We start from the raw sequence: 27,970 nt of genomic DNA on the forward strand, positions 1-27,970 counted from the left end.
TGCTGAACATATCTGATATGAGATTTCCAGGAGAATTTGTCATCAACTATGACACCTAGAAATTTAATTTCATATACTCGTTCTATATTAGCTCCCCCGATTTTCAATTGAAGTTCGTTATCTAGTCTACGATTCCCAAATACCATGAATTTAGTTTTATCCAAATTCAGAGATAGAATATTACTGTCACACCATTTCTTTATCTTCTCAAGTTCCTGTGAAACTTCATAAAGACTAGTTTTACTTTATGGCTCATCTGCTTTGTTTCATCTCCTCACTCAGGACAAGGATTTGTGCTTTTCACTACCACGTATCTACTGTTAATTCTGTACAATTCTCTGTAGCGCACATTAAATTGTAAAATAGATGTAAGATGTGCAAAACCCCCCGTGTTCTTCAGGGAGGTGGGAGCTTTTTGGGGGACCTGAACTACCCGCAAGGACAGTCATGTAAACCTCAATGGACTGAAAAAATCAATTCAGTTCGATTTAAACATTTACTTAACATTAGATGAGTCACTGAGAGAATCCACTGAGCTCCAGTCCTGAACCACAAACTAAATGACCGTCCTGTCACACCTGAGTACCAGTGGCAGCAAGCCCATTTATCTAAAAGTCATTTCTGAAAGATCTATTTTCCTTCAGCTATAAAACTAAACTCTCACAGTGCTGCATACTTTCACCTACATTTGTCTAAAAGCCTTAATCACTTTTACCACATGTTCCGTTTCAGAGCTACAGGGATGAAATTAAATTAGAACATAAATGTGGTAATGAAATGAGGAGTTGCTACGATACTGATGTCGAATTCTAAGTTGTCCCATGCAGATCGTCAGATGGGTAAAGGCAACATGGGTAGTCTCTGTATGTCCACCTGCGTTCAGAGGTCTGAGTCACCATATTGCTCTTACCAATCAAATACTGTTAGAGCTACAAGACTGTCAGTGGTGAGAGGGTATTTAGGCCGGGCTTGCTGATTGGCTCCTACGGCTCTTCCTGTAGAAACCACACCTCGTTGCGGCGTCCGTAAGGCTTGAGTGGTGAGTCGTAGCTACAGCAGAAGTACTGCTTACGCTGATATGGAGCCGTCTCACCCAGGGTGCGTGTCAAACGCAAGGCCTCTGCTCGGTACTCACTCTCCCCCGCGAAGCCTCCAAACTGCCTGTGTACACAAAAAGAAACAGGGATCATCTAAAGTAGGTGGATAATTAGTGTTAATTGAACTGGGACTTTAATAGATGCACTCTCACAAAAAGCACACATGCACACTGATGTTTAAAACAAGTACCAGACAGGTCAAGTAATCACGTCTGAGGACCGGCTCCTGCTCTATATCCCTGAAGGAGACTAAACAAGGCCTCCAAAAATACAGCAACTACACGTGTACTTGCTGGTTGTAATTGGTTTCAAGCTTGTGGAGAGACACGTCATGTCATAGAACTCTTGTACGGGAGACGTCTTAAACTCGTTCCTTGTACAGACAGGTGCCAAACTAAAGGACGACCCAACACAGAGAGTCTCAGTGAGGTGCTGGGCCACCACGTGCACCAGAACAGCTCCATCTTGGCACTGACTCTTTAGGAGGGATGAACACTGTTCTTCCAACAGATGTTCCCTCATGTGGTGTTGTGATGATGGTGGTGGAGACGCCGTCTAACACGTCACTCCAACACCCTCCTTAGCTGTTCAACTGGGCTGAGACCTGGTGACTGGGAAGGCCACAGCGTCTGGTTCACACCATGGTCACCAAACCATTCAGTGACAACTATGAGGAGGGCACTGTGATCCTGGAAGAGACCACTTTTTCCTTTAATTTGTCACCGTCTGTACATCAACATGTTAGAATGAAACACTAAACACCCACAGAGCATAGACGGTCATGCCGGGCCGCTCCTCAATCCTGACGGCACTGTCGGTGGGGGTTGGGGGGCATTGCTGGTAGGGGGAGGGGACTTTGATGGCAACTGCCAACCGGCGAGACAGCACTCCGTCGTTCCGTGGGTACACTGTGATGATGAGGGGAGCTGCTGTACCCATGGCCTCACCTTAGGAGGTGAAGTGTGAGACAGAAAGTGAGTTAAACAGAGAAGAGACGGCAGAGAAGCTCCACCGTCTCCCAAAGCAAACTACACAGAGTTTGGGATTTCTGTGATTTTGGGTTGAATACATACTGTAATACCTTTATGACAGTTTGTAACCAGGTGTCTGCTGACCCAGAGTGGGAAACATGACCTAAATGGACTTTGGTGTCTGAGCATTATTCCAATGGATCCTCCAATAAAGCTAAGGCACTGTAGCTCAGCCGGCTGTAACACGAAACCCAACCAGGACTATCAACGTTTGACTCATTATCTTTAATCATATAAGCAAGTCCAAGATTAGTGAAAAGCCTTTTTTTTTTTTTTTTTTTTTTTTTTTTTTTTTAAATACCCACAAAAACAAGAAAGATAAAATCAATTCATGAGTCAGAGAGATGATAAAATGTTGAAGATGCAGCAGGAGGTTTTGTTTCCTGACCGGTTTACCTTGTTCGTTGCTCCCACCGATGTACATGAGCAGCTTCCTCACCAGCTCCCCTGTCACTTGGTCAAAGGTTCGTCCCTCAGAGGAGACGACAGCGTATTTGGCAGGATCGTACCGCCGTACCTCAAAGCTAACTCCATCCTAGAGAATAAAGGGAAATCGGGGGTGGCTTAGTCGGCCAGTCCCAGCTACACACTGTAGGACACACACACACACACGCTGCAAATGCTTTTATGTACATACAGTACATCCCCCCACACATACTAACACAACTGGTGATGAGTGCAGGCAGGAGAGAGGTTAAGTTCAACCATGATTCACCTCTGACACACTGATGACGACAGTGTACTTCTAAGGACTAAAGCCTCATGAAACTAGTGTGGGCAGCGAAAGAACAGGATGCATTTGAAACATATTTACACTGATTTGGTTTGGTCTTGTGCTCTGCAGATGCACACTTTTATATAACGTCTCAGGAGCAAACACACACAACCCGGCCCCCTCCTCAGACATACAGTGTTAATGTGTGGCAATATATAGTTTGTTTTGCAGATTTTTTGTTTTTCCCAACATGAGCACAGATGGATAACTGAACGGGCCCAGAGGCCAGGGCCCAAGTGGTCAGGGGGCCCCTAGACCAGAGGCTGTTACAAAAAGAAACAAGACGACTAAAAAGAGACGGAAAAGACCCCAAACACAACAAAACGACTACAAACATATGCAGGAATGAAAAAAAGAAATGCAAAAACTACCAAGACATGCAAAACAACTGAAACTAAAGCTACCACTTTACCGCTGTATGCCTCCACCAACCAGTCAAATTCATGGAAATGGCACAGATGTGAGGTCACTGACCTTGACCTTTGACCACCAAAATGTAATCGGTTCATCCTCAAGTCTAAATAGACATTTGTGGCAAATTTGGAGAAATGCTCTCAAGGTGTTCCTGACATACTGCATTCACAAGAACAGGACGGACGGACAACCTGAAAACGTAATCCCCCCGGCTGTGGCCGTCGCCAGCGCAGGGGCATAAAAGTAGATACGGACATGTAAAAGTAGGCACAAAATCACAACAAGCACATGTAAAACAAGTACAAATTAACACATATCGACTGAAAACAAGCACAAAAGTGGTATACAGCACACAAAAAGGCCCCAAATGACTACAAATCATGTGGTTTCTCAAGGCGGGGGCCTTTTACACATTTGAGCCCAGTGGCCCATTGTCTAATAAGCCATCCATGAATACTAGCAGCAGAGAAGATGGCGACCTGCTCAGGGCTACGTTTGCACTGCACGTTCTCATTCAAACATGTTATTCTAAAAATATCATGCAAACGATTTTGTCTTCATTTTGTAAATGAATGAGTCTTGGTGTGTTCTCCATCTTTCACCTGCTGGATTTGTATTACTAACAACTTTACATCCACCTATTCAAAACCCACCCAGTCGCCCCAGAGCCCTGGAAAAACCTGTGAACTGGTTCTATAAACAGACGCCACAGCCGCATCCCTTCCTCAACAAGATAACACTATGTTATCATGTAGGTCTAACTTGTGACAGGTACACTGGCTCCTGCATAGTAATTACTAAGGTTTTGCTCTGCATGGGGTGTCATTGGGACCACCATTAACACTGTGTATGGGTGACATTAGCAAGAGAGCAGAGCCTGGCTGCAGTACAGATGTGCAATTAATTTGTCTGTCATGTGTCTGGTGGTTGTGTGCATGCGTGTGTTTAGCTGCCGTCGATGCCACTTTATGCAGTGATAATTACTCACTGCCTGAACTGAGCACACGAATGGTATCATCAACACTGGGACTGTTAAACTGCATTGTCATTTCATTTTCTGTTTAAATAACCTTGGAAATTAATTAGCAAATATATAACTTATTTCACCTGCTGTATATATTGCTGCTGTTCTGCTGTGAATGTGCATGTGTGCGCGCATAGGTGTCGAGCAGCTCCTCTGTTTTTGTGTCACTTTTAATTAAGAGTGTTGGGTGTCAGAGTCGGTGGCTGCTCCGCAGATCAGCTGACGAGCTCCGGTTTCAAAATGTGCCGTTTGCTAAGTGTCAGTCAAGTCCGGAGATTTGATGAACCTCCTGCTTTGAGTTTTCAGAGACCGTTAAGGAACACGTGTAGTGACTATCAGTAAGTAAAATAATTTAAAAAACAGTCACTGCTGCCTTCAGTGGTCTATTTCTAAATCCCAGCTTCAGTCAGTCATCGTTAGTATGCAGTGTCAGAGTAGCTCTGCCTTTCTCTGGGTGTCTGGGTCATTGGACTCACTGTCAAAAGTTACCTGTGATCAAAGAGAGATAACAAAGCCTCTTTCAAAACCTGGACGGATTATGAGACAATGGGCCTCTGGGTACCTCCTCCATGGGAGCCAGACTCCCAGATTGATCAGCCATGGGATTTGCAGTCAGTTTGTCTTCTTCTGGTTGTTTTTGCAACTCTTTTTAGCCATTGTGTTGTTTAAATTGTTTGTTATAGTCATTTTGCACCTGTTTTTACTTGTTTTGTATCAATGATTTTTAGCTGTTTTGTGCCTCTTCATGTTGTTTCATGTATTTTCTGGTGGTTTTGGGTCTTTCCTGTCTCTCTTTAATAATTTTGTATCTGTTTTTGGTGGTTTAGCTTCTTTTGTTCTCATCTTCCAACAGTTAATTCAGGGTTCCCTGGTCTAGGGGCCCCTGGGCCTGTGTCCGGCAGGCAACCAGCCATGCCATAACATGCACATGTACAGCAGGTGGCTGTTAGGCACTGAGTTTGCACACATTAAACATACTGTAAGAAACCAACATGAGTGGGGGTGGGGGTGCTGCCAACGAAAAGGCGCGTTCTCCCTCCTCTGTGACGTCACGGTCAGGAGGAGTGTACACATCCAATCCAAATGAGCTCATGGGTTAACCACAGACACATCCAATCTGTATCCATTTCCAGGACAGGGTCAGTTAACTTGTCCCCTGTGGTTCCACGTGCACGTGCGCGCGCAGTACCGCTTCTTAAAATGTCACAATGAAAAAGGAGCCACCTACAGCTTTGTGCGCAACAACAAAAAGCACCTCAGAAACACAATCTTTGCTCATTTCTGCCTTGTTGACTGGCACAGGACCTGTGGCTGGTTAGTCCCCACACTGCGGCTCAGCAGGCGTCCTTATAGGTCACAAGTAATTAGCTGGCAGGCTGGCAGTCAAGGTTACAGGGGTTGTGATAATGGCAGGAAGAACGCTGCAAATTCGGCAGCTATTTTAAACAAACCATCAAGAGTAGAACATTAGTTACAGTAAGTGCTGGGTAAGATATCCAAGCTAACAGAGCAGCACAGTACAGCGGGGTTACTGTGCGTAATCATAGTCGCACACGCTCCAAAAGGCATGGAGAAAAACGCACAGGACAGTGATTACAGAAGCTCTAAAGATATATCTCAGTAGTTGTGTCTGACAGGTGTCCTTACACCGCCTACCTTCATCTCACTGCTGAGCAGTGTGTACTCTGTCTCTTCGGTGTTTCCGAAGAGCGAATTCTTGATCATGCCAAACATGTCACCTCTCCGCTCCTTTGGGTTGTTGGTTGTCGTCCCTGTTGTCCTTCTGCTTGTTTTAATCAGCCTGCTCACTCGACAGCGTCCTTATGTGGTCGTCAAACTCCTTGAAAAACGTTGATAAACAAGCCTAACTTACAGTGGTGTCCAGATGCTCCAAAGCGCAAATCCCCTTCCAGGGCGATTCCCGGTGCGCGCTTTGTTCTGGTGAGCACCGAACTGCCTCCTCAACAGATGTTTATTTGTCCTTACGGAGACAGAAGTTGGAGATGCTCACTCGTCGCCCCTTTGCCTAACTAGAGAACGAACAAATCAGCCTCCACGCTGGTTGGTGGAGTGTCTCCGCCCCCCTCCTCCGCTTCTAAATTGTCCTCCTACCAGCTTGAGACGCTTTTATCAACACTTTTCGCTCATTAATGTTTAAATCAATTTGAAGCTGGGCATCAAGGTGCCAGCAAAGGGCCTGGTATCCTAAGCTTATTAATCCCCAGATGAGTTCAGGTTGCGCTGACATTAAAAATACATTGACTTGAATGAGTAAAGTCTGGGTATGAGATGTAGCATCATACGGAGTCACCTCCTCCGAGTCTCCCCACTAATCTTCACTGTCACTCGGCTTTTGTATTGGTTTCTCTCTCATCCCGTTTGTCATGACTCTCTACTGCAGGATACATGAAACAGTGGCGCGTGGATGACCACGTTTATATATCGTTTGCTTTTTGCGCAATATAAATTCTGACGCAAGCCGTTGCCTTGTCAGTTTGCATCGGGCTTCTATCCAGGGATGTGAGTGCGTCTTACTCCCCGTGTTACTGTGCGCTGCTGTGCTTTAGGGGTAGTCTATTTAAATTCCGACTGAAGGCAACGTTAGTCATCACTAGGGAGTGAGAGCAAACAGGAAGCTTCGATTTAATGAAAAGGTGGCATGTAGCCTGTAACAAACAAACACTGATGGAGGGAAAAGCAGAAGCTCACTGCAGCAAATGAAACACGTGGGCTACTGGACGCGGGTGGACGTTCACTGGATCCACATGCAAATCATCCCTTTGAATTTTCTGAATGTGTATTGAAAAGATTTCTGGACTGTCACACAGTTGAGGATGCAGCTTCACTGTCTGCAGAGGGTTTCCTCTTCGATGATGCTGTTGTTTCTGATAATGGGGACATGTCCTCTTGTCCCAGGACGTAATGTTACAGCCACTGATGCACAAGGCCTCTCTGTGTCTCTGTAAGCTGCATTATGTAAAGAACAGTGGCTGTCAGTATCTGATATAATAAGAATGATTATTATTATTCAGCCAAATGATTTGCTTGTTTTGAAACTGAGGTTAAATATTTATCATGAATAAACAAAACACAAAAAAGGATAATAAGATAAGTCACAACTGCAAATGTCAGGATATACCCAGAAATGTCTTTGACATCTTGTGCATAAGAACAAGAGCAACACTGGATGAGATTATGATGAGATTATGGTGTCCACACTCATCAGCATCAGGCTCCATCCTCTGAGGCTGAAACCGATGAGTTAAGACAAACCAGTTCCAAAGACACGAGGCTGGAACAAGCTCTAAAATACTGACAGATAATGGAACACAAAGATTAGTAGTGAGAGATGTTTGATTTTTAATAAATCTGCAGAAAATGGAAAACATATTTTCACTTAATATGTTAAGTGTAGACAGATTTTATCCAAATGATATCTAAACAGTGCAAAACATGAAGCGGTCTGAACAACTTTTGAAGCCATTGTACGCTGCAGCTAATTTGTGATGCATTATTTACTTTTACCTGGTTCCTTAAGTGAATCCACGAGAAAGCACTTAGTCCGTTTGCTTTTACACTTAGAAACACAAACATAACCTTTAGCATACTCGTACACAGATTATTAATCCCAGTTTGTTTTCACAGTGGCTTCACACTCAGATTAGACTATCATATGCCATTCCCTCGAACACGAGGACAAATTCAAGCTCCTTCATAGCAGTCCATGATGATGCAATCTCCAGTCTAGTGGACTACAGTCACAAATCCATCCCTTTGGAGTCGACTTTCCATGAGGCAGATGAATCATTCACACACAATATTTCTGAGGAACTTCACAGTTTTCTTCCCATGCCCTCATTTCTCCCAGCCTTTACCCCCTGGCTGCGTGGGCAGCCTGAGCCCCACTAGGCCGGCCACTTCTTCTGCACTGCGCTCTCCCTTGCCATGGTAAAGGTTATGCAGGGCCAGGTAGTTCCTGGTAGATGCCAAATAACACAGGTACGTGTGTGAGGCATGGTGTGCCTCCTGCTGGGCACGGCAGTACCTCTCTCCTGTTACCTGTCAGCAGTGACAGAGAACATATGAGTGTACTAAATTCAGTAGATAGTTTCTGGAATGTGGTGATTTCCTTTAAACAGAACTGGATTTTTGTTGTTGTCTTGTTTAGTAAGTCAGTCACTGCAAAAAACAATCAAATCACATCTGTCAAAAAACCCCTTAAGATCTAACTGGACAACATGGAGTTAATACTGTACCCTGATCATGGGCTTTTCCTTCAACTGGCCAGCTACACGGACAGATGCACTTAGCCCAGATCATACAGATCTTACATGATAATGGCTTTGGATCTTTTCAGAGCTCGGACAAATACACAGTGACAAGCAAGAGTTCCTTCAAACTGTTTCGCTTCACTGACTGCATTTTACCAGCCTGGTGAGCCATGTGCTCCCAAGCATTAGTAATACAAGCTTTAAGCCTATATACTTTAGTATTTTAACCCTTAAACAGGCAGCTGTGTACTGGGTAAAAGAGAAACAAAGACAGGGTTATAAACAGCCTGTTAAAGGCAGAAATGTTATACACAAATTAAAATGTATAGGACACTTTAGTGACCATGTCCTTGACTGAAAATACATAAACAAACAATCCCAGTTGATTAACAATTAGTTTGTGACAAAGTGATAATCTGATTAAAACTTAAGTATTTCTGCAGCTTGTTAACTGTGAAGTTGAATGTGGTCATGCAGAATGACTTCTAAAACCTTACATTTATTACATATAAAACATTTTAAACATAGCTACGAACATTTATTTAACCCGACAGGTGCACACGGACACCAGAATGCAGCCTGCACTGTGGAGTTTGTATGGTTAATTTATTATTAGACTGACAGGGTCGTTTATCCCCTGCGTCTTAAGTATGCTAATGCTCATTAGCTGCTGGCTAATGTTAGCATGCCCTGCTTCACAGTCACCTTGCGCCTAATGGTTGGCTGTGAAAATTATAGAATTAGCAAAAACAATGCTCCGGTCCCAGGCTGGATATTCACTCTATTCCCACGTTTTTTGAAAGACTGGAGTACTAAAAATGTTCAATTAATAAAACAAAATGGTAACGTCATCGTTCAAGAGTTGTAGGGTTAGCTGACGATAGCCATGCAGTTTGAAATGGATGTTAGCTAGCTAACTTGGCTAACATTAACAGTCCTTGGAAAAACTCGCCTTATTTTTTCGAAACTGGTCCATAACATAGTTGTAGGCCAATGACTGTTTGTAACTTGGCCCTTGGAGGTAACGTAATTCCCTCAGTATACCCCGACAAACTCGTAGCGGCAGTGACAGCGGTTCCATCTCTCTCTTGGTGTCATGAGCATACAGCTCATGAAGCCAGGCGTTCTCTATCAAACACGGCACAGTCGATCAAGGTTCTCGACCACAAGGCGGCGCCGTGCCACACTAAGTTCATAACACGTACCTACCTACAAGCCGACAGGTTCCTGCAACAGTTTTAAGGTAATAGGAACGTAAAATATCCACCGTTAAACTGTAGACGAACGCACTACTGTCATTTGCAGTGTTCTGATGTGAACTGTACGCTCAGTTCCATTGTGTAGCCTGTTTGTCATCCTTTTTTATCAGATAAGTTTCACCTTCTCATAAACCTCCTCCTCCAGAGCTCAGCCCTGCTGTAAGAACTCATGGTTAAAGGTTGATATAATAGTTACAGGTTCATATCTAAGGGGATCCTTTCTTGTATTTAAAGTGTTGAGCCCTAGTTGCTCTACTGTAGCAGAAGGCGCTGGCTGTACTGAGCTCACAGGGGCAAAACGTAATTAGGACAAAACCGTGTATGCTCAGTAACAAGTGTCAAAAGAATGTTAACTGTAGCATTTATCACCTTGTTCTTTTTTCATTGGTTATTTATTGTATTTTCACAGAAATACAATGAAAGGTCGAGCAGAGGCTGTTAGAAGAAATGTGCAAACAGATCGTCCAGGGTCACATTGAAGCTTCATTCACAAGGTTTCCACTTTCAACTTCATGATGAGGTAATTTCTTAATGCAAGATTCAGTCTTACACACCCTGCCTGTCATCATAAATAAAACTTGGCTCGAGTTAAGAAATGACTGTCTGATAAAGAGTCAGCAGAGGACAATGAGGGACTGTGGAGACTTGTAATCCAATAGTTTTTTAGGATCTCTCATCATCTCTCCATCTACGCTGTCTCTTTCTTCTGTTTCCTATAAATAACAACTTAGAACAAAACTACAGGCTCTGTAGTCGTGGCTGTGGAAATAAACTGAAAACAACTTATTCCCTAGAGAGAATAAAACAAAGGGTGGGCTACGCCTCACACACCTTTTAGTCTCTTTGAAGCCTGTGATGTTTTTGTTCATATGCTAAGTGAAATGTAATGACATAATATTTCAGTGGCTATAGTAATTTGTCCTGCTCCATTACAGACAGCACTACAGTCTTTACCTTTGAAGAGTGCTTCTGGCACCTGTCTTTGTGTTGTCCAGCTTTGATTTGGACACTTGGGAGCATCATCTGTCACCATAGCAACACTGAGTTTATCTTAGAGCACAGTCCAGAGAAATGGGTCAGTTTGTTTCATAACACCAAGGCTGTGAACTGACAGCCCCGTGTCAAGTAAGACACAACAAGACAGCTGCGCTTTGTCACACAGAGATGCTGAACGTAGACAAAAGCGAAGCTCGGGCCTTTGCATGTGACCTATAACATTTGAAAATGTAATTATTCTCTAAGTGGACTGTGTTAATTCCATGCAGCTGGAGTGACACTGCAAAAGCTGGAGCGGTGAAATTTGTCCCCAGAGGTTCACATGTCAGGTGTTTGCAGGGAGCTGGCAGGTCATTAGACTATTGTTCAACACTGCACTCAGTGGTCAGTTTATTAGGAACACCAAGCTCAAGTCATCCAACAGTCCTGCAGTAAATCCTCCTTCATTATGGTGATAATGTTCAGTTTGTGTTCAGACTGTTTGGATTCAACTGTGTGATCACTGTGGACGCTGTGGCCTGTGCTGCTGTATTTACTGTGTTATATGGGGTGGCACATCCCAAGTCTCTTATCTAATCGTTCCTGACTCCTTGTTCGACCCAGAAGTTGATCCGATTGGGCAGGATGTCCCAAGACTCTGGGAACATCCCAAGTCTCTTATAGCCACCATCGTTTTCCTCACTTGTGTCTTAGTCCCACCCATGTAAAATGCAAGGAAAACAAGAGGAGAGAGGACTCAAGGAAACACATGAGACATCCTTTCCTCAAATCCTTCATCAAAGTGTCCATTCACCAACTGATTTCTGAGAAAGGGGCATGTCAGTTGACAGAACACTTCCATAAAGGATGGTCTCGTGTATCCTCGGTCCTCAGAGCCAATATAAGAGGCATGGAACATCCTATGTCCTCGGTCGACCAGAACAACTTCCAGGTTGACCTGTGACGTAGGAACAAGCTTATAAGCAACATGAGATGTACCTTCTGATATCTGCTCTTAGGACCAAGGAGACATGAGCGAAGTTGTGGACCAACGCCCCTTTATCAGAAATCAGTTGATGATTGGACGCTTCAGATGAAGGACTGTCACCAAGGATGTCTCATGTCTCTAAAAACGCGATTCCTCTCTCCTCACAGCCGACGTGGGTGCAACTAAGACGCAAGTGAGTGAAACATGGATGCAATTATGGGCAGCTGTTTCTGTTACGTAGCCTAAATGCTAGAAACCCCTGTCAGTTTAACACAATCCAACTGAACAGCAGCACAAACTGCAGCCTCCACAGTGACCACACAGGTGAACCAACACCTCTGTGAAACGGTTTGAACACACACTGAACATTATCACCTTCATGAAGGATTTTTGGATCAGACTGACTCACTTTGAGCTGGGTGTTCCTAATAAACTGACCACTGAGTGCATATTCCCAGTGTTTCCACTTAGTTGAGCTTGTGTGTTGATGGCTGACTCTAGGGGGAGCCATTTTCTTATCTTCTTACCCCCCATCTTGCGCTCTCTCTCTCTCCCTTTATACTTTTCAGTGAATACTAATACAGTGAGTGGGCCCACCTCCCTTCCTCCCTTCCTCCCTTCCTCCCTTCCTCCCATCTTTTTGCAGGAATGGGCGGGAGAGGGGAGACAGAACAATTCCAGCTTCCTCATGAGGCAGGCGGTGCATGTCTAGCAGCAGCCTGCCTCCCTATTTTTCTCCCACTGAGCAATATTGGTGATGCTGTGCGCTGCTGCTGCTGCAACAATGTCTAACCTGTGTGAGTTGCACGTGATTTCAGACAAGAGTTGAGAGAGAGAGAGAGGAAAGGACATCTGTGGCTGCTTTTTGTCACCTGGATGGGAAGCCTTTTTTGGGAGGACAGACAGACGAAAGCAGAAGGCAGCCGGGGAAGGGGAACAACTGGCAGCAGCCAACCCCCCCTTCCACGTTTAGACCGGAGACAACGGAGCCCGCTGGAGTATTTGCCTTCTTCTTTCGCTTTTTGTTCTTTTTTTTCCTCATTGCGCTGCTGGGAGGTGCTTTACCTTTTCACTGGCTTGCTCTCTCAGTCCTCTGTCTTCTCATCTATTTCGCCATTTACCTGGTCAACAATTTCTCCTATTTATGAGCCAGACAAGGAGGGAGAGAGAGGGGCAGAGAAACAGAGAAAGAGGGGGTGATTTTGTTTTGGCCCCTTATCCTCTTTTCTCCCCCCTTCATTCATTCCTCCTTCCCTCTCCATTGCTGCCACTTCCAGCCCTTTCTCTCCATGTGCAGCCCACGCTCCCTCCTCCCTTCGCTGCCTCCCTGCTCCTCCTCCTCCTCCTCTCCACCACTTCACTCACTGTCCTCAGTAACTTTGGCTACTTTTTGACTCCACCACTGTTTTTATTTCCTTACTTTAAAAGCCTCTAATAGAGACATTTTAATTGGCTTGCTTGTATTTTCTATTTATGCCTTTTGCACTTTTGTACCTTCTCTTATTTTCCCCCTTCTCTTTTTTATCTCCCACCATCCTATGCATCTTTTTTGGGCTATTCTTAATTCTAATCATAGGTAGGTCTATTTAGTGTTTAGTGTTTGTCTCACGTCTTTGTTCCTTTTCTGTCTTTGCAAGGTGTTTTATGGGAGGTGCGCACACGCAGCCCGGCTTCGGTGTAACCATGGCTCCCCTCCCATCCAGCTCTCAGCTGATTGTTGCCTCATGCCATGTCATCCTCACGTCACTCTCCCCTCACATACTATAATCCTGTTTTTGTCTTTGTTCTCCTCAACCAAAGACCTCAGTGACTCATCAAGCAAGTCCCCAAGTCGGCTTCATGGAGCCGCATTTCGACCGCCTTGCTATGTCTGTGTTGTTGCACAAAAGTCTGTGTTTCCATTAAAATGTCTGAGACGCCCCTTTTATCACACTCCCTCCTGCTCACACTTCCTTTGTTTGCCGTCATTCTCATTCAGGGACAACCAAACTCCCCATCTGCTCAAACTGAGGTGTGTTTAGGTTTCCTGTCATGTTGATCAGGTGAAGGTCAACCTGAGCAAAGGCCTAATTCATAAGCAACAGTGCACTGTTGTTTCCAGTCAGCGCTGCTCCGTCCTGCATGTCAGGGTGTCACCTGTGCTTCTACACTCCTCTGCCGCCTTCTTCTCTGCCCTCTTTTCCTTTCTCTCCTCCCTCTGTCTCGTATCTTTTCTGAACTGACTCTCATTCCTGCACACAGACACACACAAGTCCTCAAAGAGAATGGACTAGAAGAGAAACTGGCTTTTATCCTCCTGAGGATTATTTGTTTTTTCCTCCATAATTTTCACCTTTTCCACTCACTTTGCCTTGAGTTTTAATCTCTCTTTTCACCTCTTTCTGCATCTTTTCTCTCCATCACTTCCATCCTCTCACCCTCTGAACCGATCAACTGATTGATTTATTTCTTGTTCCATTTGGTTTTGTTCATTTTCCATCTAACACATTTCATGTCCTACCGCTCACCGGTCATTGCTTTGCTGCTTATTTTGGGTTTTGGTGATGTAATTTTGTAACTTCTGCCATTTATTGAAACCCGAGTGGCAGGTTATTCATGAGCAGTTTTTGCGTTTTGGACAAAGAGGATATGTAGAGCTGACTGAATAACTGTGTGTGATGTGTGAGCTACAGAGAGACTCGGCTCTAGACAAATGCATAGCACAGTGAAGCAAACCACACAGCTCATGCTCTTGTCCATCTCCTTTTTTATATTTCCACTTTTTTCCTGAAGGAGATTTAATGACTTTCCTCTTCATTACATGAAGATAATGGGAAGTGGGACTTCTGAGCAGCCGTCACCCTGATAAAGCCACTCTGGATAATGCCGTTTTCCTGTGGAATTACCCTTTAAATTTTTTTATTTTATTCCAAAAGAAAAAAAAATTAAGAATCATAAAAAATAACTTCTAAATTCTGGACTGTTTTTGACATTTTTGTAATGGACAGAAGCTGAACTCACTATTTCTTTTTCCACTATTGAATCTTAATGGGATTTTACTAACGTGGATTAAAGACTCAAGCAACATCTTAGTTGGTGTAATAGCTGTGATTCTGACCATTTCTCCAGCCTTCAAATAGATTAAAAGTAATCTGTCACTGTTAAGGGTTAAATAGGTGAGTACGGTGCCGTGCTATTGCTCTTGCATGTTTTGGGTGATGAATAATTGATGCAGATATTCACCTTCATATTTATGGTCATTAACCCAGTGCTTTCTGTGCACATCACCATCCTCTCGGTTCCCTTTGGTTTGCAGTTTGTTCACGTGGAATAAACTCACATGCATATGCTCAGATGTGCTAACGTAAAACTGAATTGACCTGTTAAAGTGAATCTCCACACTTCGTCCCCAGTTTTGTGTCTATTAGCCGCCCTCCAGCCGACGGAGCAGCAGTCAGATCAGCTGTCACTGCTGCTTATTTAAAGCAATGGAGTGTGTGTGTGTGTGTGTGTGTGTGTGTGCCAGCGTGAGGGGAATATATACTGTACGTAGGTCGATAAAGTAATCTTTGTGAAGAGACTGTCTGCACTGCCCTTTTTCTCACAGCACTTATTTTTATCTGCTGTTATTCCAAAGACACGGCGCTGCACCGTGGGAGAGTGACAGTACATCTCATCTCTCTGTGGAGTGTGTCGGAATGAAACTTGAATCGGCAGTAAAATGCTCATTAACCCCGACACACACACAGATGCTTTGTCCATCTACCGTCACAGGTGCAGTGGCGATTGACCCTTTTTTTCTAATTAACTTTGCTGTGATTTGGCTGACAGCACTTTGGACTACTTCGGTGTCTGTGCGTGCACAGTGCACCATCCAGGCTGCGACTACCTACCTGTGAAACCCACGTGGGACCTACCCTCATGACCAGGGACCGTTACCCATTCTGCTCTTTGGCGCACACGTGACCCCAGCAGCCAATCCACAGACTTTAGCCCAGGCTGCCTGTCAAAGCCGTCACTGCTGCCAAGCTGCAGAATGGATGTGTCCAGTCCACACGGCTCACTGCTGTCTCCTCACTGGAACGATCCCACAAGTAGTCCGTCACACTACAGGCGAAAGGCAGAATCAGAGCCAACGGGGATGTGGATGTTAGGTCCCACTTACGGCAGCTGGTCCAGTTGATTTGACTGGCGGCAGGCAGAGGACACTGGTGGTGTCCACCGGTCCTTCAGCTGTCGGTCACAGGTCACAGGTCACAGCTAAGCACCACGTCCATGCAGACACGGAGGTGATTTGCTGGGACATGTGGCTTTGTGTCTAGATTGCATTTATGACCGTGAGGCCTCTTGTTACAGATGATTATCGGCTGTGTGAGCTTTCCCCCCCATGATTCAGTTTCTTTAACAGAAATGTGAAATCATAATGTTTGCTCATTTATTTCTTTAATGTGATGCTAAAAATTAGTGTTAGTTAAATGAATTATGTTTGTGTAAACATCACCACATTTGCCTGAGCAGTAAATCAGCTGCGTTTTGGTGGCCGGAGCACCACCACATATTTCAACTGTTCTGACAATTTGTAGTGTTTGAAACTGTTTGGTGCCAGAAGCGCGTGTGAAAACAGAGTGTGCCAAGAGCCAGCAGAGCCTCAGAGATTTCACAGGCACCGTGTCTGCAGTTCTGACTGAAGTGGTCAGGAGAGGAGGCAGCAGAATGCCCGCTCCTCTTCCCACTGGCTCCCTCGGTCGTTTTCCTCCCTGTGCGCCCTCTAATAAGGCAGCTCAGCTCCTGAGTCTGGCCCCGAGCACGGCGTGCATGTGCTTTCATGAAGCATCAGTAACACTGTTAGATATTTTATTTTCAGCTAACTTCCGCTCTGCTGCACGTTACTGTGTGCATCAGACGGGTTTAGCTCATGAAATCCAAAGTGTTTAACAAGCTACAACGTACATCAGATTCACATCATGCGTGATGCTGCGTGACGACCTCGTCAGTCTGAGGCTCATCCAGTGTCTGAACCCTGTTCAGCCAATCAGAGAGCGAGCAGGAATATGGGTCATGATCTGATATTACAAAGGCTGTTAAATAATTCTTCAGGGCAGATGATAAGAGGTATCGACGTGTAGGCCCCTGTTGGAGCTGAGCCCAGGTTTAGGCCCCTGTTGGAGCTGAGCCCACGTGCTTCATGTGTTTGGTTTCACTGTATGTCCAACGCTGTTGTTTCATGTTGTAGCATGTACAGTACGTGTCACGGCTCCATGTTGCGTGGGACCCATCGGTCTATTAAATATGAAAAGTCCAATCTGTCGCCCCGCAGAGACTGGTGTATTATTCATCACCATATTTCAGTTTATCATTTATTTACCTGAAGCATGGCCCATACTCGCCACTTCAGTTTGGACACTCACATGCACTCGCGTGGTCGTGATGTGCGAGTTGTGTATATGTTTAATGTTCTTCTGATGCGGTGCATTACTGTGGTCGGGGAGGAAGACAGGGACATTTCACTACGACGGAGTGGATTATTTATTATATTGGCCTGCATGGATGTTCCTCACAGACTGTTTATCCCTGTACACACACACACACACACACGCACACACACACACTCTACAGCGAGTGAGATATAAACAGATTAGAGACACACTGGGTCTCATTCACCAGCATCTTCCTACGGGGTTTCTTAAGAAACCTCCTAAGAAAAGTCTACTTCTGATACACGAACACGTTCCTAAACCTGTGTTCTTATATTGCTGAATCCCATGTGTTTGTAAGTCGAAAGCGCGTGCCAGTCGTTCCTAATTAGCCGATGCCAATTAAAGGGCTGGAGACTGCAGGGCTGTGTGCGCACACCTTACACGGAAAGTCAGGAAACGAAAATCTAAAGACGGTGGAGCAGCGAACTCCAAACTGAAGAAAGGCGTGTGAAGTGGAGGACGGCCAACGAGCTGCCGTATTTAGAAGCTTCAGTAGTGGATAGAAAATAAAGCCAAAGGACGCACGGGACGCACTGACTCGTTCAGGGAACGCTGCATAAGGAGAAGGGCGCACGGCTGATGGGTATAAAGATGTTTGAGGCACCAAAACCAACAGAGGAGAGATGCTGACCCGTGGAGGAGGACATGGCTGAGCTGGACCAGCGCGTTGGGGCCGTGCGTGGCTCTGCCGGGGGCCTGTCAGCTGAGTAGACCTTCGTTTGGGCCCCCACGTCCCTTTGACTGTTGTCAGATGTGGTGCTGGACAACAAAACGCCGAGAGACACTTAAAGAAATGAACAGAAATGAGAAATGAAGATATGCACTTAAACATGTAAATTACTGGCTTGCAGTCATTTTGTGCAGAGTTTATTCGTTTTAAACCACCAAGCTTTGTACAATAGTGGGAAAAATGAAATAATAAAACTGATTGTAACTTAAATCTTATGCTGTAACCGGAGAACAGAAGAAAACTAAATAAGTTATTTCAGTGTAGATTCCGATCTTACCGAAGAGCAAATCCCAGATACGTCTTTGGTGAAAGCCGGTACCGTCGTTAAAACTCGTTAAAACGTTGTAATTCGTTCTTCAGGACGGTCGGTGAACGAGACCTAGTGGTTCGGACGTGGCCTTCACTGTGGGTGTGGATTGTAAACGGTAATGCAGGAAGCTGGGTTCAGATAAACACTAAACACTGTGCCAGAGCCTGTAACCCTCTGACCTCTGCTCTCTTTGCAGTAACAGACCAGCGCACGTCAGAAAATCCACCGTCTTCAGAAAGGACGTGAAGCTGCTCTCGTGGAGAACAGTCGCCTCCAAACTGCCTCTTTCTGCTTTCGACCCAAACTGATGTGAGTTCACATTCCCTGGCTTCATTTTTAATCTCAGCTCTCCATCCACTGACTTCTGCATTTATTTGAACAAAGCCCACAGTCCTAATGAGGCGTCCTGGTGGAGAGGTCCAATTCAATTAATCAGGGAGACTAAAATGCATTAAGTTGATAAAGTGTGGCTGGTGAGAGCAAACAAACCTGCTGCTGGAGTGGCACCTGGAAATGATGAAGGGCTCCTTTCTGGAGCTAATTAAACTCATATTTCTACTAATTGGTCAGCCATGTTGACTGGTGTTATCATTCCAGATGATTAGCCCCGCCCCTCCGCCCCTTGCAGAAAAAAAAGCCTCCAAATTTTAATTCATAGTTTCAGTGTGATGCATGGGGACAGTAAAACAAGGATTTTCTGAAGGGTTTTGTTCAGTTTGAAGCCTTCTTTGTTTAATTTGATACCTTCTGTGCTCCTTTTGTCACAAGCAGAGATTGAAGTGATGCTCTTTTCAGTTTGAGAAATTGTTTTCTGTCTTAATGATCCTGTATTATGATAGCACAGTATGGGAGACAAACTCACAGAAGGGGAACAGTCATCACTCTCGGGGACAAGTGAAATGTATTGACTGAGTAAAAAGCCACATGGTTTACACTCAGTCTCTATTATGACAAAAACTCCAAATGAACATTCTGAAGATGGCTTCTCACAATCAATAACTGTGTTGTTGTCTCTCATGTTCATTGTAGTTCCCTCAGTCTGAGGCTATGAGAGGGAGAGAGGAGGCCCAGGCTGCACCATCATGCTGCTTCTGAGACACTGGGATGAGACTCTGGCTGGCAAAACACAAGGTAAGAAAGCAGCCATGCACGAGGCCTCTCTGCAGCCAGCAGTTTGTTCGTGTCGTCCCTGTAGAGGAACAGTTGTAACAACCCGTCTGGTCTCACCTGTGTGTTTGTGCGTCTGCAGCTCAGTGATGAACGGTCTAATCCTTCTCGAGGTGTTTCTGCTTGTATCTCACACTGGGTTTGCTTGAGGTTCAGGTTAACGGGTCAAGGTGGAGCCTACAGACAAATGATCAGTGGCGTGCGTCAGCGCCTGGATGCTCAACCTCAATTAAAGGATTAGTTGGATGTGATTTTTGCGGCAGTGTGTCTGTTTGTGCACATTAGCTTTGCACTGCTGTGCTGTATGTGTATGAAAGGGGGAGAGAAATGGTATGTTTTGGATGATAAGGTAATAGAAGACATAATTCTCTGTCTGTCCCAGGACCAAATGTATTTGCCACGGGGCCCCTGAGAGTCCACTATCATATCAACACATTCCATTGTGTCCTCAGTGCGAAGCTTCTTTTATTTACATGATTCATGAGTTGTTTAGTCCTTTTTTTAAACCACCTTTCTCCCTGTTTTCCTCTGTCTCTCTCCTGTGCACTATTAATCAGCTGTGGTGCCTCAGTGCAGGGGAGCGAGGAGTTTTCTTCCTATGTTGGGGTGATGGACTATGTGCACACTGTGTGAGCACAATGCAAATGCTGCCATTACAGAGTTCCTCCTACTACTTTAAGGCGCTAGCCAGCAGAGGAGTGACAGCAGCTTTATAATGAAGAGCCTCAGCTTCAGTTAGCTGAGAGTCACACAGCTGTCTGGGCTAGTGCTGACGCTGCAGATCGGCTGCGAGTGCCTGACATCGTAACTCACTGCCATATTCAGTACCAGGCAAAGGTTTGGAAACACCTTCTCCTTCAGTGGTTTTCTTTGTTTATGTCTTTTTCTACACGGTAGATTAATAGTGAAATAAGACACTGAATTATGTGGTGAGCACAAATGTTTGCCTTGATGGCGGCTCTGCACAACCTCCTGCAGTGAGTTTGAGTTAGTGGGTGTGTCTGCTCAGAAGTTAACAGGTGGAGTTTTTTGGCACTCTAAAGCATTGGAGACCTTCAGTTGTGTTGCGCTGAGGAAGTGTTGGTATAAATGACAGTGGTGGTCGACTACTGTATTAATCCACGTTATGGCTGGAAAACCATCAAACCTTATGGTGAAACGGGTTCTCATGAGGAGCACCCTCCGCTGCAGAGGAGATCATCATTCCCAAATCGGCAGTTAACAGCACCTCGGCTTTAAGGTGGCATCCCAGAGTTCAAGAAGCAGATGCATCTCGACATCAGCTGCGGTACAGAAACCACCACTGGAGAGATGGAACGAAGAGGAGAAACAATGTTAGACCAGTGGAAATCTCTGCTTTGGTTTGACGAGTCCAAACTGAGACTCTGTACGAAGGAGACGGGTGGAGAGCTGCATTAGGTGACCTGACCTCCACAGTGACCTGATCTAAACCCAGCTCCTGTGATTTGGGATGAGCTGGTCTGCAGAGTGAAGGAAAGGCAGCCAACAAGTTTGAGCACATGTAGGAACTCCTTCAACACCGGTGGAAGCCATTCCAGGCGCCCACCTCATGGAGTGGGTCGACAAAACGCCAGGACTGTGCAAAGCCGCTGTCACAGCACACGGTGGCTAAGTTGAAGAAGCTAAAGGTTAAAACATATTTTCTTTCTTGAGCACTTTTTTTGCTGACTATGTCATTTCATATGTGTTGTTTCACAGCGTCGATGTCTTCTGTATTTATCTTCAATGTTGAGAATAATAGATGAACTGTTGAAGACGAAGGTTCAAACTTTAGTCTGACACTCCTGATGAATCAGCTCTAATAATGGATCTTATTTACACCGTTCAGCCTTCTGTGTGAAGGAACAACGTCGACTGGGGGGACCGCAATGGAAATACACTTTGGGCTTTCTTGTGTTTTAATCCTGGATGACTGTAACTGCTCTTAGTGTGTATGAATCATCAGGTAAAATTTATTCATTCATGCCTACAGTAAATGATTGTTAGTTTATTAGGCCTATTATTCAGGTCCAGCAGCTTCCTGCTCTACACAAACAGTCTGGAAGAAACACCAGTTGGACTAATGGTTAGAATAATAATGTCTCCTGAGTTTTTTATCGCCGGTCCCTGTGTACCGAACCTAAATGGGATTTTGGCCTCTCATTATTTCACCACCACTCAGTGCTATTAAGTGCAGCACAGCCCTTCACTCGTTCTTCAGTCAATTCCAATTAACAGACTCTTATTTAGACTGTGAGGCCACAATCTTTGATGTGTGAAATATAGTATGAAGTATTTTAGGCTCATCTTTCTCCTCCCTGCTGACGTGCAGAACGTAATGAACGGCTGATTTCTGTACTGAAGTGTAGCAGTGAGATAAACGAGCGTCTCTGCTGAGATCCGTCTTCTCCTGTGCTGTTGCTCTAAGTCAGGTGTTGCATTCGTCTGCTGAATCAGCCAATGTGTGCTTGATTTTGCTGAATGTCTTTTTGTTTTCTTTAACCGTATCTTCCTAAATTAGTGCAAAGTCAAGAGTTAGGAGGAAAGAACCAAGAGGAAGTGGACAGGAAGTGGAGGATAGTGTGCAGCTAGGCGTGACGTCAGATGGGCCTGTGCTGCGGATAGTGTGCAGCTGGGCGTGACGTCAGATGGGCCTGTGCTGCTGTAGTTTGTTACCATATGTAATATTACACAGCAGTGTGTGGGTTATCTTGTTAGTTTTATTTGAAGAAACTTCTCAGGCACAGCAAACTCACCCTGGCATGTTTCTGTTTGTGATGAATTCAGTCATATTGTTCAACCAAGACTCCACTGATGTTCAGTCATTATGTAGCTGAAGACACTTGTAGGACGGAGCAGTGGGATCATACACAGTATGGCCATCAAGTGAGTCTGGACTGTACGGTCACATGCTTTAGCTTGACCTGGAAACACAGCTAAGATCTGTGTGGTGGCGTCGATTGGGCTACAAAACAGCAGATCAGTACAGATTCACTCATCCTTGTCTCCAGCAGCAGAGCAATAACATAAGTTACCTGGAAAACGGCGAGAAGATCATTAACTGAGCGCTGCACTTCCAACATGTGCTCTGGTGACATCTGTTAGTTTCTGGCACATCCTCCGATGCTGCTGTGTGGAGGCTCCAGGTGTCGTCAGTGTTTGTGCTCCAGGAACCAGCACCGAGATAATTAGGTGATCAACAGAAATGTAATAGAGAGCTACTTTTAATTTCTTATTTAAGGCATTTAGCATGGAAGGATGTGTCAACATGTGCTGACTCTCAGATGGGACACTTGGCTTTTTCTGTTTTGTGTAATTGTAAAATGAGTTTAGGTCGTTGGTTGAGCGAAACAAGCAGCCTGCAGTGGCCCCTTCTGTGATGGGTGTGTTTCATTCCTTTTCTATAAAGCAGGCCAATGTTTGACACAGTGAAAAACAATGTTAGCACTGTGTTAGCCTCCCTTTATAGCCACCAAATCAGCACCGTTAAAACATGCCGAATCATCCACTAGCACTTCCTGTTTACAGGATACCAATGGCTGTACAGACAACTATCACTGGATTAGGTTGATACTGAAGAAAACTTAAAAATATCCTGAATCTCAGGCAAGTTCTGGGTTTTAAGGAGAGTATCGGTTCTGATTTCTCAGTTTATGGGTGTTCATTCTAAGTAGACATAGGAGACTTGTTAATGTTGGAAAGTATAATTTACGTAGAATCTAAAAATGTATATATCATGTTTGTGTGTTCAGATCTGACGTGTTATGACGCCATAATAATGACATTTATTTTTATAGCACATTTAAAACGGCAAAGCTGTGCCAGAGTGATTCATTTACCATAAATACCATATTAAAAGCAGGTCACAAAAGTAGAAGCAGAAGTCAGTAAAATTTTAAAACAAATATAACACATTACAGGCATAAATAAAAGTGAGATCGTGGTGATAAGATATAATAAAGCTGGAGGCAGAATGCTGGCTATGTTTTGAGCATAGATTTACAAGCTCCCGTGTTGGAGATGTAATATTTATAGGAAGACTATTCCAAAGTTGGGGGGGCTGCCACTGCCCAGGTCACCCCGGCGCTTACGTTTTGACCTGGCGACTTCCAGGAGAAGCTGATTTGAATATCAGAGTTGACTAGAAGAAGAGAACGATTTCTGATGTAACTTGCAGGCCAAACGTCCAGAGCCAACTTCCTGTTATTCTTAGAGCACTGACATGCAGCTGTCTGGTCAACTTACCTGTAAAATAATCAGTAAGGAAAACAGACCCAGCCTCAGTGTGTCTACACTACGTCCATATCTGTGTGCTGCTGTATGAAAAACTTGTGTTCATGAATTTCACTATTGTTTCTTTGTGTGTGACCTGTTGTATTAATACGTAGATCAAAGTCCAATTCTCTCTGTGTGTGAACATGTGTATATACCTATACAGCATACATACGTGCACCTGACTATAAGCAGCTGCTGTGCGCTCACCTTCAGCTGATTGTTATTCTCAGGCCTCACCTCGAGGTTGTGATGCTGAAGCAGGTGGATGATTTGTTTTGGTTCCTGGTGTATATGCCCCCGGTCAGCATCTTTACACAGCTGCAATCAATGGGCTCCTGCCTAGACGACTAACGGTGCAGAAGACTTGAGAGAAAGGATGACAAACCAAACACGCTTTTCATTTGCATACTGTAACTGTGCAGTTGAAAATCAGATTCAGCTTTAAATTGACGTAACACTTGTGTCACAGGATGTGATTAATGTTGTCCTTCCAGAGTCTGATTAATGTCTTGTTGTGCAGAAACTGCAGCGAAACAATACAGTTTAAACTTCTTTTTCTTCATCTCCGCTCCATTAAACGGCGTTTTTCTTTCCCATTATGGAAACTGTGCTGGACAATAAATCAGTCTGTACCAGGGAAGAGATGACTCTCCCTGATACAGCGTCCTACCAGGAATGAGTTACGCCCCCTGGTATGAGATTGGATGGCAGTGCTTCACCAGTTGAGCCACACACACACACACACACACACACACACACACAAAAAAAGTCACTGAAAGCCTGTTTGTGATGTTGCAAAAATGAGGTGGTCAAGCATGGGCACTGACCCTCGACCATCCTGGGTGTGCACTCTTCTGAGAGAAGCTGCTGTTGAGAGATGATGCTCATCTCGCTGCATCCTGCTCTGCCCTGACTGATGACTTGCAGGCTCTCGGCCTCCGTCTCAGTCCGTCCAACAGGCTCCTGCAGACTTTTCCTGCGGCTGTATTTGCCAGTAGATAACAAAAGTTATTGATTGGGTTGTGCTAAAGAAAAATGCCCGCTGGGAGTTGAGCAGAAGTACTCCCGATGAGGAGCTAATGCCTCCCTGAGGGACCTCATCCATAGACTGTCAAAGTCTGTGATATGTGGGGACCAGGCTGCTGAGCAAGAGGGAAACAGGAGGAGGGGGTGTGGGGGTGGAACAAAGTAGGCTGTATGTGCCAGTCTGTCTGGTATAGAACAAAAAGATGCTGTAATGCTTCCAGCTGGGCCGACAGACAAAGGGAGAGAGGGGGACAAAAAACATAATGGGTCTGTCAAAGTCCGACTGATGAAACTCGCTGCACCTGAAGACGACGCGGCTCTTATGCAGTCGTTTAACCTCTGCTGCGTTGTCGATTGTTCCTGTTTGCATCTTGCATCGATTTCTGAAAGCCAGAACCAGAGTTTCAGAACTATTGAAAATGACGTAGGTGCCGAGGTGAGATTTCTCAGTTGTGAAAACTCCTGACAGACGTTTCTATGCACAAGCTATTTCATGCATCTGGATCAATTTCCACACGCTGTGATGAAAATGCTGGAAAAAGCATTAATGTATAAGGGTATTTATACATTTGTTGTTCATGACACACACAATTTCACAGAAAATGCTCAGTAGCAGTTTTTTTTTCCAAAATTGAATATTAGAAAACACTAATTAATTGATGGTCCCTGGTGGTGTGAAGGTCTCTGGTCATGTCATTTGACATTTACAGATGGGATTATGGACTGCTAGTCTGGGGGTGACAGTGTGTAGTGTTGTGTAAATCAAATCAAATTAAATCAAATCCAATTTTATTTGTATAGCACCAAATCACAACGAAAGTCATCTCAGGACACTTTACAAACTAAGGTCTAGACCTTACTGTTATCAATATTATTACATAGGGAAAACCCAACAAATCCCCCTTGAGCAAGCACTTGGCGACAGTGGGGAGGAAAAACTCCCTTTAACGGAAGAAACCTCCGACAGACCCCGGCTCTTGGTGGGCGGCCTTCTGCCTCGACCGGTTGGGGTGAGTGGATAGAGGAGAGACAAAAGAAGAAAAGCTACAAGAGAGAGAGGACACACTACGGGGGATAATCAGCAGTCTGAAAGATAGGAGACAGAGACACCGTTCCTGCAGGAAATAAATGCCGTATTGGACAAGAAGATTGTCACAGAGTCAGTCAGTCTCTTTAGGTCGTAAGCACAGTCAAGTCCGTCACGTCCCCCGGCCGGGGTCTCACGACCATTTACACAGTGAGCTGACATAGTACAGAGGGCTTGTAGAAATTAGTTATTGACTACTGCATATAGTAACTACATGTAATCTACACACTCTCACTGGATTCTATTACATACTGCATATTAACTGTAGCTTGTTTGTTTTAACCACTACAGTTGCCTTGTTGTGCTACAACAGGCACTATTTTGAGCTGATATGACAAACATGTTAGCAAACGGTTCTTTCCACGTCCAGCAGTTACAGGGCAACATTATCTTTCATACTGAGTTCAGTGTTCCCGCTCCTTTAGCTCTTGTTTTGGTCTCCACCACCACCTCCCGAGGGAAATCTGGCTGGAGGCAATCGGGAGAAGGTGGGGTACACCCCAGACAGGTCGCCAGTCCATCGCAGGTTCTTCCAACATGTGTGAGGAAAAGCACAACTGCATCATAATATTTGGACACAATTACAGTATTCTTAAATTACAGCTGCTTTTACCAGCTCCACCTGTGGGATGCTGCTGTAGCACCGTGCAGAGCTGTGCCAGACTATTTCTGGTTCAACATATCACATCTATTGTGAAGATCTAAATAAAAAAGTGCAAAATTAGTTCTAATGTAGGCCGAACCCTGCAGAATGAGGGTGTGTGGTGAAGGTGCAAAACACTTTAGACTCACATTTCTGCAGTGCTGTCAGAGGTGTGTGTGTGTGTGTGTGCGCGCTTTGAATTCAGCAGGTATCATGTGACAGCAGCTTGGTGTTGAGATGGGGGTTGGTGTGTGACTGGGCAGTAAGGGAAGGATGAGAGGGCACGGATGTGTGACGGGGTGATGGTACAAGAATACTTCACAAGGGGTGAGTCTTGGGTGTAGGTGTGTGTGATGGGTGGGGTGTAAATAACAGCAGGGCTAGAGGAGCACCGGGTGTTAAATTAAGCTTTGGCCCAAGAACGTGGCAGACAATTAGAAGACGCTCACGCAGCCAGACCCCGATGCCACCTTCATTATGGCTGTGTGTGAAAGAGAGATTTGAGTGGGTAGTTTCGGTCTTCTCATTCAGAACATAATGATCAATGGGACTTCGTTTCACTTGCCAACATCTTAAACCAAGTCGATCTGACAAAACCTGGAAGTCCTTGAACTTTTTATTGACTCCTGTGAGTGATATTCCACTTAAAATGTCACAAACCATGCACATTTTATTTGCTTGTTGGATGACGAGAGAGCAAGCAGCCAGCTTGTGAGCGACCTGGGAAAAGTTGATGTGCACGTCGGCCTGCTGGGTCACCAAGATGCTCCATTAAACACGTAGTTAACTGTATCATAAGAGTCAGTGGAGGGTAGTAGGGCAATGGGCCGTAAAATGTCCCAGGCTAGTAGGACGTCTACAGCCCGTGTTAATTCTCAGATTGAAGTAGTTTTGGCTCACAGGGCTCTCGTGTTATAAATAAATCCTTGTGAGGCTTTACCTGAGTCGCACAGCCGTCTGTTGTAGGGCACATTTACTCTCTGTGTTGATGGTGGGGCCAGCTATGGTTGACAGGTGCCGTTCTTAATCTCTGTATGAAAGCTGATGCACAGGCTGAGTCAGCAAAGATGTCTGTGACACACGTGAACGGAAGCAGTCGCCTCTGAATTCCGACCACCAGCCTCTTGTTCCGTGTGCGTTTATCATGTGATATTTTGTTTGAGGTACAGTGTTGCTGCATTTGGGACGTTTCTTCTACATGTAAGGAGGGTGAGCTCTGTTTTGACAGCAGGTTAATAACATGCTTTGTTTCAAGTCCACAGAAATTCTAATCTGTCCCGATTGAGCTGCTCTCTGACATTATCAGTAGCTGCTGCCCAAGTGTCTGATATCTATTATGAAGTAGAAAAACCCTCCGGGTGACATAAGAGACTGCCTCCTCGGCTGCGCAGTGCGGTGGTGCTTCTCATCTGTGTGTGTGTGTGTGTGTGTGTGTGTGTGTG

At 44.8% G+C, this 27,970-nt stretch overlaps 2 protein-coding genes and 2 long non-coding RNA genes across 8 annotated transcripts in view; 1 reads left to right on the forward strand and 3 right to left on the reverse strand.

The window, feature by feature from the left end:
• Positions 1 to 149: 149 nt before the first annotated feature.
• Positions 150 to 6,720, reverse strand: LOC109974635 (heme-binding protein 1). Its single transcript, XM_020624943.1, has 4 exons — positions 5,998 to 6,720; positions 2,525 to 2,663; positions 1,864 to 2,044; positions 150 to 1,161 (listed from the first exon to the last, which is right to left on the reverse strand). The coding sequence occupies exons 1-4, from the start codon at positions 6,073 to 6,075 to the stop codon at positions 984 to 986; spliced, it is 576 nt and encodes a 191-aa protein (XP_020480599.1). The 5' UTR covers positions 6,076 to 6,720; the 3' UTR covers positions 150 to 983.
• Positions 6,721 to 7,662: 942 nt separating this feature from the next.
• Positions 7,663 to 9,784, reverse strand: fmc1 (formation of mitochondrial complex V assembly factor 1 homolog). The gene is made up of 2 exons (XM_020624944.1): positions 9,565 to 9,784; positions 7,663 to 8,400 (listed from the first exon to the last, which is right to left on the reverse strand). The coding sequence occupies exons 1-2, from the start codon at positions 9,691 to 9,693 to the stop codon at positions 8,197 to 8,199; spliced, it is 333 nt and encodes a 110-aa protein (XP_020480600.1). The 5' UTR covers positions 9,694 to 9,784; the 3' UTR covers positions 7,663 to 8,196.
• A 12-nt stretch (positions 9,785 to 9,796) lies between these two features.
• Positions 9,797 to 27,970, forward strand: part of LOC109974638 (uncharacterized) — a 32,340-nt gene continuing 14,166 nt past the window's right edge. Inside the window, exons 1-5 of one of the 4 annotated variants that reach the window (XR_002276998.1) lie at positions 9,797 to 9,855; positions 10,281 to 10,391; positions 12,653 to 13,410; positions 18,527 to 18,639; positions 19,360 to 19,461. This is a non-coding gene — a long non-coding RNA (uncharacterized LOC109974638). Of the gene's footprint in view, positions 9,856 to 10,280; positions 10,392 to 12,496; positions 13,411 to 13,664; positions 14,990 to 18,526; positions 18,640 to 19,359; positions 19,462 to 27,970 lie in introns of those variants that run through there. The other 3 variants (XR_002276997.1, XR_002276999.1, XR_002277000.1) reach the window with 3 other exon arrangements.
• On the reverse strand, positions 16,173 to 18,582 carry LOC109974639 (uncharacterized). Of its 2 annotated transcripts, XR_002277002.1 has the most exons (3): positions 18,510 to 18,582; positions 18,298 to 18,423; positions 16,173 to 18,074 (listed from the first exon to the last, which is right to left on the reverse strand). It is a non-coding gene; the product is annotated as an uncharacterized LOC109974639 (long non-coding RNA). The 2 variants fall into 2 exon arrangements; XR_002277001.1 differs by lacking the exon at positions 18,510 to 18,582 and having other exon boundaries at positions 18,298 to 18,443.

Source organism: Monopterus albus, unplaced genomic scaffold, assembly GCF_001952655.1.
Source record: "Monopterus albus unplaced genomic scaffold, M_albus_1.0 scaffold342.1, whole genome shotgun sequence".
Lineage (NCBI taxonomy): Eukaryota > Metazoa > Chordata > Actinopteri > Synbranchiformes > Synbranchidae > Monopterus > Monopterus albus.